Raw genomic sequence first — 12,998 nt, 5'->3', positions numbered from 1 at the left:
ATTATGTGGAAGGACAACCACAGAGGTGGTATCCCATGTGGTAAGCGGGGTCGTGTGCCAAGCTTAAGGCCCAGGTTCGAAACCCTCTGCCACATGGGGCTTAAGAGATATCTGGTAGGGGTCTGCCTAATCCCAGCTAGACTTTCAAAAAAAAAATTTATGTGGAAGGACAATATTTTGGTTGATGGGGTAGTTTATGGTGACTTTTCCATTTCCTTGAACTTCACTATTCGTGCTTTGGTTCAAATTTTCAGGCTCACATTTGTTTATGGCCCAGTGACTGGTCCACTTAAAAGCTCTTTCTGAGGGAACTTCAATGCCTTGCAAATCAATCTACACTACGTACCTTGGATTATAGATGGTGATTTCAATGTAACTCTTTCGCTAGAATTCATCCATCCACAAGGTATATGAGAAAATTTATAGATTTTGTTAATTCTCACGACTTCATGCTAGGGGGTCCATTTACATGAACAAACAAGCACTGCCCAACAATTTTAAGGAAGCTAGATTTGCTTTCCAAAGTTTTTTTGAATTGTTGCCATGATGTACAATTCAGTATTGGTACTTTTACTATTTCGGATCACACTCCCATCATTTTGCAATGGTTGGCCAAAAAGTTCTCATTGATTTTTACTTAATTATTTAGTTAAATTGTTTGATTACATTGAAAGGAAAATAAAATATTGCCAACCATGTGTGGAAAATTGAGGGCTGCTTTGCTTTTGTCACTCTTCGTAGCCTACTCTAGTGCCTTTCATGGGGACGTCCATATTACATTAATGAGATGTAACTCATAAGTGCAAGTTGCTTGAACTCAATTACCTGACGCAGTAGATGTGTTCAGCAGAGAGAGGATCGGGTGCAATATGATTGCACAAAAATTGTGCATTAAGCACCAGATCGCCATCCATCAGGTCTTGGCCCCGCACCTGACAGGCCCTGTCCCCAATATGGAGGGTGATCAGGTGCTTAATGCACAAATATTTGTGAAATCATATTGCACCTGATCTTTTAACTGTTCAGCATAGTCAATTTTTAAGGATCAACTCAACCATGTTCTTTTGGCTTAAAATACATTCTTTAGTGAAAATTTCATGGATTTAGGACTGTTTTTTCTGAATCACCGGAAAAACCTGCACGTCTGTCAGAATCGGGTGAATAAATAGCCAATCCCCACTAAGTGAACCATGTCCATCACAATATGTATCGCTATAGATTCACTTAAAAACGCTTGTGCAATGAAATATTGTTCATTTCAACTCATTGATATCATATGGATATCCACACTAAAGACTTATTTGAGCAAGAACAAGTTAATTTGTTCAGTATTAAAGTATTTCATTGTTTATTAACACTCAACAAAGACAACAATATCTCCATGTGATCAGTAAAATTGCAGCGGAATTATTACCCAATATAAAAGAAATAAAAAAAGAATAATATTTTATTACAATAAAAAAAAATATTGCCAACCATGTGTGGAAAAATTGAGGGCTGCTTCACTATCGTGACCCTCTTTTCTATTCTAGTGTTTTGTGACTCCCTCCCTTCTATTCTAGTGAATAGCAGAGGCCTTTGAATGTATCAATGTCTTTATCAAATAAGCCTATGAAGGCATCAATATCTCCGTTTCCTGTGAAGGAAGGGACCAGAAAAAGAGAACCCTCATCAGGAAAATATGTAGGAGTGAACATGTATGGACACCCTCCTCCAAAGTCTACGTCATAGAAAGGGAACCTCAACCAGCTATACACCTCCAAGTTGGTGCACAATGCCCTGCTAGTTGTATTGCCTGTAGGAACCAACACCTTCATCTTCTCCTTCGAGCTTGAGTAGTCGATGAATGACCGGAAGTAGTCATTGTTAACACATGCGACTGCGTCGTGTATGAGCCTAGCTGCATGGCTCAATGGTTCAAGCACTAGGTCTTCCACCTTGGCTTGAGGGAGCGCCCACAACACAACGTTGCCAAAGTACTCCAAAGGCACCCGAGGGTTCATTTTTGCACGTCCATTGACAGCAATTCGGATCTCTGTTGTCTCGGACAGACCAAGCCCACGGGCTCGAGAGATCTGCCTCCAAAGATGAGCAATGAGGCTGTCAAAAGTAGTGTAAGGCTTTCTAGGGTTGTTGATAGAAGCCTTGGCCTTGAGTTTCAATAGAAAATCTGCAGAGAAATGTGCCTTGTGCACTCTTATTGTGTCTACAATGTCTGAGTTGATGTTAGAGCCGTCTAACAAGCTGAACTTGTTCTTTATATCCTTGTACTCAACGCCGCAGTGTTCAAATTGGAACTTCGGAGGGTTGCGAGGGACGAAAATGGTGTGATCACGAAAAGGAAGTGGTTGGATGTCGAGACCCCGCGTCGCACGCCCCCACGCAACGAGGAAGTTGCTTGTCGCCAATCCATCAGCGACCATGTGTTGGCTTGTGAATCCTACTACAAGAGAGCCGCAAGAGAACCTAGTGAGCTGCACCTGGGCTAACTCCTCCACACCCTCAAGTGGTGGGTGCAAGTCCAGGTAGTCAGGACAAGGCTTGTCCATGTAGCCGAGAGGATACTCCGACGATGCCTCGACGAATCGCATGCCGGCATCGTTCAAGAGAATGCACCGGTGGCCATCTTCATCTTCGATGAACCGGCCAGCCCATTCTCTGTACTCGGCTAGCACCTTGCGCAAACCTTGTTCAATGACCTTGTTTGATGGATTGGGGGATCTGTAGGCATAGATCACAGCTATGTGGCCATCGTAGGTAACGTTGTCGAAAGCACTAAGAGGGAAAGAAACATTAGCAGGAGGCGGGGTAGCATTTTGGTAATCTGGTTTTAGAAGCCTAGAGCTTTCCCTCTTGATCTTCATTTTTGTTTTGTAGAGAGAGAGAGAGAGAGAGAGAGAGAGAGAGAGAGAGAGAGAGAGAGAGAGGAATTGAAGAGTATTGGGCTTGGTGTGAGAAAGTTTTAGGTTGAGGAGGTGAATATGAAAAAGATTGGAGGGTTGAGGTGCTAATATAGAGGAGAGAGAGAGAGAGAGAGAGAGAGAGAGAGAGAGAGAGAGAGAGAGAGAGAGAGTTTGTAGCCCCACCAACCAAAGATTAGAAGGGGATTGTTTGTAGCCCCCCACCAACCAAAGACTAGAAGGGGGGTCGTGTGCGAGGGCTACCGGTGGAAACCTCTGAAGCAGTGATTTTTTGAATCTATGTGGTTTTGTATTTCATCTGTTGATCTATAAATAGTTTGACTGCTTTTTGAATAAACTATGCTGAGCTTGACTAAGTTTATTTGGAGGTGATGAACTTGAGCTTCCGGGTGGGAGCCTTCAGTCAATGTTGGTATATATCGTGATCCCCAGTCCACAAAAGATCGCCAAAAAAGGTGATGTGTTAGTAGACGTTTTTTAATGGTCAATAAAAGGTGATTAGAATTTGACTATCGTTTGGCGATTTAAAATTTTGCCGTTATGCCAACGAGCTAGAGTTCACATGTTAGCCAAATCACGTGACAGCATCATATGTGGGGCTTGCACGAAGAAAATGTAGGCCCCATGCAATGCTGGCATGTGATTGGCTATGGTACTTAACCATGTCACTTAACCTCTCTTTTGATCTCAACTCCAGGTCAGGCCCCAACCAGTCTGCTTTACGTGGCCCACCTTTAAAAGTTACAGGCACAACCGGGGTGACAGCAGGTTTGATTTGGGGGCATTCATCTCCGCAGCCTCACAACCACCCTGCCCGCCACATAAGCAATATCATAACGATAAATCACATGACAGCATTTAGGGGTGGCAATCTGGTCGGGTTGTCGGGTTGGCGGGTCGGGTTGGCGGGTTGGCGTGTCAGCATACCTCAACCCGAACCCGACCCGTTTATTAAACTGGTCGGCTGTGGCAAACACGAACCCGACCCGCCAACCCATTTAATAAATGGGTTGGGTCGGGTAAACGGGTTTTCAGGTTCGCGGGTCAGGTTGGCGGATCGGGTTGGCAGGTAGTCAGGTTGGCGGGTCGGGTTGACAGGTCGGGTTGGCGGGTTGGCAGACGAGTTGGCGGGTTGACCCACCCGCCTAACCCGTTTATTAAACGGGTCAGCCGGGTTGGCGGGTTGGCATACCCCCAACCCGAACCCGACCTGTTTAATAAATGGGTTACGCGGGTCGACCCGTTTATTAAACGGGTTGGCTTAAGCCCAACCCGAACCCGCCTAAGAGGCGGGTTGGCGGGTCGTGTCAGAAATTGCCACCCCTAACAGCATTGCAGTGGCGCATAACAACTGGATGCGGGTCCCACTTAAATCAGCACCATGTAATTAGTGTGTATGAACTTGCTTATGAGATTGATGATCATGCTTAATTAGAACCCAGCTGGGTGAACTTTTCTTAGGCCCAATTGACCTGGGTCCGATCCCGGTTGAGAGTTGTGGGCTTCCACGAAAGAGGAAGAGAGAGGAGATGGAACCATGCAGGCCTTCTTTTGATGACAAAATAACATCGATGCCTATGCTGAAAATAAAGGTGTGGGGGCGCACCCAAGCGAGCAATATTGTTAGAGCTCAAACGGATACGCAACCCAAACGAGCAATAGGTATACTCGGGACCGGCACATTGACTGTGCAATGTTTGACATGTTCGGTTTCAATCACTCATTGTTTTTACAATGTGTATTCTTGCATGGAATATTAGGGGTCTTGGATGCTATTATAAACATATGTTTGTGACAAATATGATTAGACAATATCAATTGAATATTTTATGTATTTTTAAAACAAAAATGTAAGTCATGGGGGCTGGTTCCTTGAATAATATTTGGAAGGGGTGCTCTTTCAACCTTATCCCATATATGAGAAGGTCGAGAGAATATTGGTAGCCTGAAAGTTTGACATGCAGGGCAGTGTTGTACACATGAACAGGTTCTCGATAACCATATAAGAAAGTTTTATGCTCAGTACAATGCATGTTCCTACAACTTCACCTTTAAAGATAATGTTTTGGGAGGAGCTCAAACAGCTTGAGGGTAGAAATTTCGATAACAAGTTTGTTGCAGGGGATTTTAACTGCTTTCTCCACTCCTATGAATCTAATCGAGAGCTAAGGTACACTAATATGATTATAAGGTTTGCTGATTTTATTGATAAACATGACCTAGTAGATTTGCATATGGTCAAATAAAAGAACTGAACGTTAGATCAGAAAGCTGGATAGGTTTCTAGTTTTGAGAGGATGGTAATTTAAACCCAAATCCTCAATTCCCATCCCAGCAACCAGCTACCAAACAGAGCCTTGGTCAAAGTCAATAAAGGAACCTATATCCAGTCAAAAATTGAAATCCTGATTTGGTATAGAACTATATATCTGATTCCATAGCTGAATCCAAATCGACTCATGTAAATCCTTATGCATAATAGACAACTTGTTCTTATGAGCTTAGAAGTGTGCTTGAGCTTATGCATTGACAAATTCAGAATTTGATCCTCAGGCACCAATCTTATTTCTGCATCTCCCACACCATCTTAAATGAAGGGCGCGGCAAAAAATCCGATGAAAACAAATGTTTAAGGTTCATTGGATGAAGCATGGGAACAAAAATACTGAGCTCTTTCATTTGTATGCATCAACCGAAAGAAGAGAAAGCTTTCATCACATGATGGGTATAAGGGACTAAGTTTTTTAGGACATCATAAGTGCAGCCATTGAGTGCTTCAGAGACATTCTCGACTCCATTAGTTGAAAGATCTTTTGATTTAAGGGAGGCACGTATGGGCTCCTTTGATGTGAAGGCTCAAACTTATTTGATTGAGACATTTTTGCTAGATGAAATAAAACAAGCAATATGGGACCTTCCTAACAATAACGCCTTGAGGGCATATGCACATAATTCAAAGAAGATTTTTTTTTTTTAAGTTGGATCTTCAAAAAGTTATTTGACTTGTTAAGTTGAGACTTCTCTTCTCAAAGTTTTGCATAATGTGGGGGTTGGGGATAGATGAGTGACGTGGATAAGAGAAATATTAAGGTACTCTTTAGTTTTGATTTGCATTAATGGATAACAAGGGCCTTTTATTAGCCCAGAAAGGGGCTAAGGCAAGGGGACCTGATCGCCCCTCTTCTCTTTATTATAGCTATGGAGGTGCGCAGTTACCATTTGAAGCAAGTCAGTACGTGTGGGGAGTTCAAAGGTCTAAGCTTACCAAGCATGGAATCTATCTCTCAAATTCTATTTGTGGATGATGGTTTAATCTTTTGTCAAGCTTATGAAGGAAATATGCAATATTTGAGGCTTAATCTAAAAACTTTTCTGAAATCTCTGGGGTTGAAAGTGAATTCGGAGAAAAATAATTTTATTTTATTGAATAATGAGGGCGAAAAGTATGGAGACCACGACTCAAACAGTCTTTCAGTGTTAGGGGAGGGAATTACCTATGAAATACTTGAAGATACCTTTACCTAGAGGTGACAAAGGCAAGTTTTTAGATGATAGAATCCGTAGTAAGGTGGAGTCATAGAAGGCAGAGGTATTATCAAAATTTTGTAGACATATCTTAGTTAAGCATGTCCTTACCGTGGTTGCCCAACACTTTATGAGGTTTTTCTCTATGCCTAAGTCAGTTCTTAAGAAGATCAACAAGTTACTTAGAAGGTTCCTTTTTTTTTTTTTGGGGGGGGGGGGGCATGGAGGGCACCCTTAAGTTGGGTGGTTGTGCCTCTCTCGCAAGGTGGCTAGAAGATTAGGGATCTATGACACTTTAACTTGGTTAAGTGGTGGTGGGTGATAGCCAATCAGGCAATTGCATAAACTGTTTTGGAATCATAGTCTGCCTGCATATATATATTCATAGCCCTCGTGACTTGTTACTTTATTGTTAGCAACGTAGGGGAGAGGGGAAACAACTTTGGTTGGAGGTGTTGGGTTGTCATCATGTGAAAATAGATCTTGATGCATAGAAACGAGGTCATTGGGTGCATCCGTGGGGGTGATTGGGAATAGGTCCTTCATTAGGCTCATCCGTGGTTCAAACACATATTGTGATGGGTTGCTACGAAGCTGGATTTCTCACCCAAAGGCTTGGTTCTGTATAGAGACGATGAAATTTTTCTTACCTCTTGCAGCCGAACATAAAGTCTGAATACACGTCTTTGAGACAACCCTCTATTAGCCAAGCATCTTTCCAAAACCTTGTGTTTGAGGCAGCTCCAATTTTGATGTGGAGTGCTTCGACGAAGAAGGTTAGCACTCTCACCCAACCATTCCATATACTTGAACCTCCCCACCTATTTACCTCCAAGCCATCCCCAAGGCCAACCATGCAAACTATATTTTGCTTCAAAACCATTGTCCACGGCTTGCTTGTCTTGTGTGATGAGTGACCAGCCATAACCTTTTCATTAGCAAGGATTTGTTCCAGATTTTTTTGGATCGTCGAAAAACCCTGCTCCAGCTTCGATATCCAGTGATTTAAATGTCTATCACCACACTAAACCAACCATGTAGATCACATCCATTGGATCACATTTACCAAGAGAATAAAAAATATAAAAAAAAAGGTTTTGCTAAGACGTTTGCACTACAAATCATTGTAGCAAATCTGTTCCCCAGATCTTAACTATATAATAAACTTCAGGCCTCTACTAATTTGACAGTTTCAATGAAAGTTGTCTTGAAATATTTTTTCTAGAAAACACGAGACTCTTTTTGGAAATCAAGCAAAATGTAGACTCTAAATAGAATTTTTCCTATAAAGAATACGTCATTTATATAATGAGAAAAAATAATTCATATGGTTGCATACACTCATCCAATTCATTCACTTTCATCAAATGAAGGCAACAAGTACACACATGCACAAGATGGTGGAACCCCGCCCGTCTTCTATCTGGAATCAAACCGGTGGCTTGCCTGATAAGTGCCTTTGGTATAGGGATGTAAACGGATCCTATGTGGCCAATATCATGTTCAATTAATCAGATGTTGGCTAAAAGGATTCAGATTTGGATGATGACAAGCTTGTATACCAGATCCACTTTTTTACATGTAAACGGATTCGGATATCCATCAAATTTGGATAATTTTTGAATTCGGTAGCAAAAACATCAAAACCATATCTGCATTGGATTACAATCGGATATTGTTTTGGCACAGACCTATATCAACTTCCCATATTTGAAATCCACATGGCACTCGAAGTCCAATGGCTTAAAAGCTTAGAGCCCATTGAGTGAGACTTCTCAAAGGTAATGATGGACCATGTGGCCAAGGTCTTTGGCAAGTACCAAGTTTACATATTTGATCAAGGTTATCCCTTAACCTGAGCGGGAGACACCTCGGACAACGAGGGTCAGGTTTATCCATTAACCTGAGCGGGAAAAGAATAAAGAATACCTCATGGGAAAAGAGGCATCAGGTTTATCCCTTAACCTGAAAGGGTACAAGAAAGAATAGAAATTTTGGGGAAAATTAATAAAGAGAAATTGATAGACATTTAGCAAATCGAGATGAAAAATTGTCTTTACAAAAGAATTCTCATAGGTAGCCTTATTGCTCCTATGAGGGGTTTCAGGATTATCCCTTATCCTGAATGGGAACACCTCGGACAACGAGGGTTAGGTTTATCCCTTAACCTGAGGGGGAACAAAGAATAAAATTTATAAAAATGGGGAAGAATTTAAGGAAAGTGGTGTGGAGCATAGTGGTCTATTACGGTTAAGAATCGACCCCAATTTACTTTGGTGTTCTTTTGATTTTAGTGAGATTTGATGTTTCAATTTCTTACTCTAATGGAGCGGGTGTAGTGGGTTTTTAAGTTTGGATGTTAGAATTTAATCCATTTAATTTTAAATAAATGGGTTGGGTCTGTATGAATCACGATCGAGTAGTCATTCTTGATCCAAGCGCAACTAGAGATCCACAGTCTGAAGATCCAGACCTAGATGGTTTCCCTGATCCAATGTTGAGGTGGATAGCTCGGTCAATGCTGATATGACAACTTAGGTGGCGAATCAAGAATGAACCTTACTCAAAACAAGTGTCAGCTTCCTACAAAGTTTTTGGAATTGAGAAGGCATCTCCAGCACGTGGGTTCCACAAGGGAGGAGTCTCCCTCTCTTTAGAAGCATCTCCCACCTTTTAGGAAGGAGAGGATTCATAGAGTTCAATTATGCTTATTTATTGTCTTTTATGATTTTAAGAAGCTAGGCTTAATAAAGAGTTATGTCAGAATAAGACTCTAAACTCCTCTTTCTAGTTTAGTTCTTGTTGTCAAGTAGATTTTTTTTTACAACTAGAGGGCATTTTGTTTTATGGGTTAGCTTAATTTTAGAAATTAGAACTGGAATCTACCTCAGGCCCCAAATCCATAAATAGAAGCCTGAGAATCCCCATATGTATTATTGAATATAATTAAATTTATTTCTCTCTAAATATCTCTCTTTTCAATTCTTCTCTCTCTCATAAATATTCATTGCTTAAAAGGCTATGTTTTTCATCAAAAAAATATGATACAAGTGTCATTGCCTAGCAAATCGACCATGTCAAAAAAATCCCAGGGTCAAATTTGCAAAAAACAACCCCAAAACACATTCACTGGTGGTAGGCTAAAAAATGGTAGATAGTTATCACTTTATTTATATATATATATAGATAGATAGATAGATAGATAGATATATAGAGAGAGAGAGAGAGAGTAGCTGCCTACGACAGCCTACTACAAGCGAAGGGGGGGTTAATTTCCAAGTTATTTTTCCCAAATCTGACTATGCAGATATATTTGGCATGGACGTTTTGCTAGGAAACGATACTTGGATTGTGTTTTTTCTAAAAAAATATAATTTTTTAAGCCTTGAATATTTATAATATTTATACAAATTTTACACTATTTTCAAACCTTATAAAAACCTACCTGTGCATTGAAATCAAATATTGAAAGAGTTCATAATTATTAAATCAAACATGTAGAACACATCCATGTAGCCAAATTCAAGAAAAACATGAAAACTAACCCTTCAAAAGTCTCATAGGCAACAACAGGCACGAATCGGTGTAGGTAGCTACTCTCTCTCTCTCTCTCTACCTGACTACTTTTGAGTTTGACCAAAATGGACGCATGTGTGTGATGGACGCTCAACACACTGTAGTTGAGCAAAAAATAGACCTTTAGCTGCACTTCAAAAGCACTGCTAAAGTTCTGGGCAGAAATTAGACCTTTAGCAGCACTTTTGCCCCTTCAAAAGCACCACTAAAGGCTCTTTTTAATAAGACAACATGTTGAGTATCCATCATGCACACATCCATTAGGTCAGGCTCAAAAGTGGTCATGCAACTACCATATATATATATATATATATATATATATATATATATATATATATATATATAGTTGATTGTAGGTGTAATCTTGTTTAGTTCTTTTAGGCTCCTCTTCGGTCAAAAAATACTTTTGTGTAGGTACGATGGTGGTTACAATGGCATTGTCAGTACTTTTTCATAGTTAATCATCCCAAGACTGGATGAAAAAATGGTATGTCATCATGACACCAAACAGAAGACAGAGTTTGTTATCCTAATAATGGACGGTAAAACTGGTTTGTCATCATTACATTGAACAACAGACATGATGTTGTCCTGACACTAGATGACAAACATTGTGTCATCCTGATATTGGATGGCAAACCTGGTTTGTTGTCCCACGCTTGAGGGATGATGTTGATTGGCAAACATGGTTTGTCGTCCCACACTTGACGAAAAACCTATTGGATGACACTCTTGCTGGACAACAAATCTCATATATGATTATATTTTAGGGATTTTGTATTTTAATTATTAATCATATAATTTATTCAGTGAATGGATGCTAAATCTATGCTATTTTTTTTCTTATATATGATTTAGATTTTAAGGGTTTTGTATTTTAATTTTTAATTATCTAATTTAGTGAGAGAATCCATGCTAAATCTATGGGTTTCTCTCTTATATATGATTTAAATTTTAGGGGTTCTGCATTTTAATTCATAATTTTGTTATTTATTGAGTGTGCAGGCTAAATCTAATTTTTTCTTATATATGATTTATATTATAATGATTTTGTATTTTAATTATTAATTATATAATTTATTCAGTGATGGTATTTTTTGAAAATATAAATTTTCTACAAAAATATCGAAAAAACCTCAGTACATGTAGATATATAAGATATATGAATGGATGTAAATATAAACATGAATTACATATAAACTCTGTAAAAAGTATTTTACCATGTTAACATGAGCTTAGAAACTTTATATTTTCAAAATGTGCAATTATTTTTGAAAATATCATGTTTTTTCAGTATAATAATGACCTTTGAAAACGATAAGTTTATTGTCTCAATAAAAAAATAGAAAATGATAGCTTATTGTCAAAATATCAACAATATTTGTGACTATGCTGCAGAGTACTTGTGAACCATGATTTTATTTTTTTATATATTTAAAATTTTTAAAATCTTTTATATATTTTCTTAAAATTTTGAAATATATTTGCCCATACCTTCCTAAGACTTTTCCTAGAGAAACATAAGATTTTAATTTGCCATGAGATTTTCCCTTGCTAAGAAAATCATGATAACAGGATTTGTCACATTGCATTGTGGCGAGTCTTTCTTTAGCCATAAGCAAGGTATAGGCAAATACTCTATTTTGTAAACTATGTGGGATTTAAGCAACTACTTGCTTTTATGAAATTAAGAAAATTTCTTCTCTTCTCATATCAGGAAAATGGATAGCTTCCTTGAAGAAAATCATCAGTGCTAAAATTTTGAATTTGATTCTTAATTAAGACCGAGGAGTTAACCTTGTTGGAGGAAATACTCTAGGTAAAAGAGGGAATGTCTTTTGCATATACGTGCATATTTTTCAAGCATTTGAGTCAACTATAAATTTATCTTATTGGCAAAAATTTTTAGCTATTCAAAAATGAAATAAATGCTCAATATATATTGTTGATGCAACCTAGAGTTGTTTACATTTTCAAAAAGAGTTGCCTCGCTCCTCGAGGTGCCACCCGCTCAGGTTAAGCGTTAAACCTGAACTTTCTGCGAAAGGTCATCGATTTTAAAAGCTGATTTAGTCTCAGCAATGAGGCACCCAAGATCATCCATTTTTCAAAGCTTTAGGAAACCCCATTTTTCTCTTTTTACAAACCCCTCTTGGATTTGTTGTGCAAAATCCAAAGGTCCCATCACAGTTTCTTCGCTCCTCGAGAATTATGTATCCATTCAGGCTAAGGATTAAACCTGTTACCTTGCTCCTCGAGGTACCACCCGCTCAGGTTAAGGGTCAAACATAAATCTTCTGCAAGCGGTCTTCTGTTTTTAAAAGCTATTTCAGTCTCAACAATGAGGCACCCCATATCATCCATTTTCCAAAGCTTTAGAGAACCCCATTTTTCTCCTTTTGCAAACCCCTCTTGGATTTGTTGTGCAAAATCTAAAGGTCTCATCACAGTTTCCTCGCTCCTCGAGAATTCTGTATCCATTCAGGCTAAGGATTAAACATGTTACCTCGCTCTTTGAGGTACCACCCGCTCAGGTTAAGGATCAAACCTGTACTTTTCTGTGAGAGGTCATCCATGAAAATATGAAACATAAGATCAACCTCAGTAAAAGAAAATTTTGACAATCACCTAATAATTGAGATGATCTTCATGTCTGTGATTCTTGTGAACTGGGAATGTTAAAATTAGAGAGTTCTATGAGATGGGCCTCGGTCAGTTTTGATCCTCTTGTTAGACTCATGCTTCTTCTGCTTTGATATTGGCTTGATTCCCCTGAACCTGCGCCACTCCCTTTTCTTTTGACAATGTTGGTTGCTGGTTTCATCCCATGCTTTTGCAGGTTCTCCTCCATATCGATCATATTCTTGGACCATTCAATTCCTCTGAAAAGGTTGTGTGAGGTTACTATTTTGCCTTGAATGCTGGTCCTGGGATCATTTAGATACCCAGCACCTTCCTAAGAGTCTAAGGTTGGGA

General features: G+C 39.2%; 1 protein-coding gene across 1 annotated transcript; it reads right to left on the bottom strand.

The window, feature by feature from the left end:
• Positions 1-1,553: 1,553 nt before the first annotated feature.
• On the bottom strand, positions 1,554-2,864 carry LOC149830497 (agmatine hydroxycinnamoyltransferase 1-like). The gene has a single exon (XM_090015470.1). It carries the CDS (start codon positions 2,862-2,864, stop codon positions 1,554-1,556), a length of 1,311 nt encoding a protein of 436 aa, XP_089871596.1.
• Between the last annotated feature and the right edge of the window lie 10,134 nt (positions 2,865-12,998).

This window comes from Nuphar pumila, chromosome 8, assembly GCF_984573655.1.
Source record: "Nuphar pumila chromosome 8, dmNupPumi1.hap1.1, whole genome shotgun sequence".
NCBI classification, from domain to species: domain Eukaryota; kingdom Viridiplantae; phylum Streptophyta; class Magnoliopsida; order Nymphaeales; family Nymphaeaceae; genus Nuphar; species Nuphar pumila.
Note: the sequence above shows the minus strand (reverse complement) of the source record. Positions and strands in the feature narration are given on the sequence as shown.

Coding starts and splice junctions, on each gene's coding strand:
- LOC149830497 (XM_090015470.1), bottom strand. CDS start 2,864: ATGAAGATCAAGAGGGAAAGCTCTAGGCTTCTAAAACCAGATTACCAA.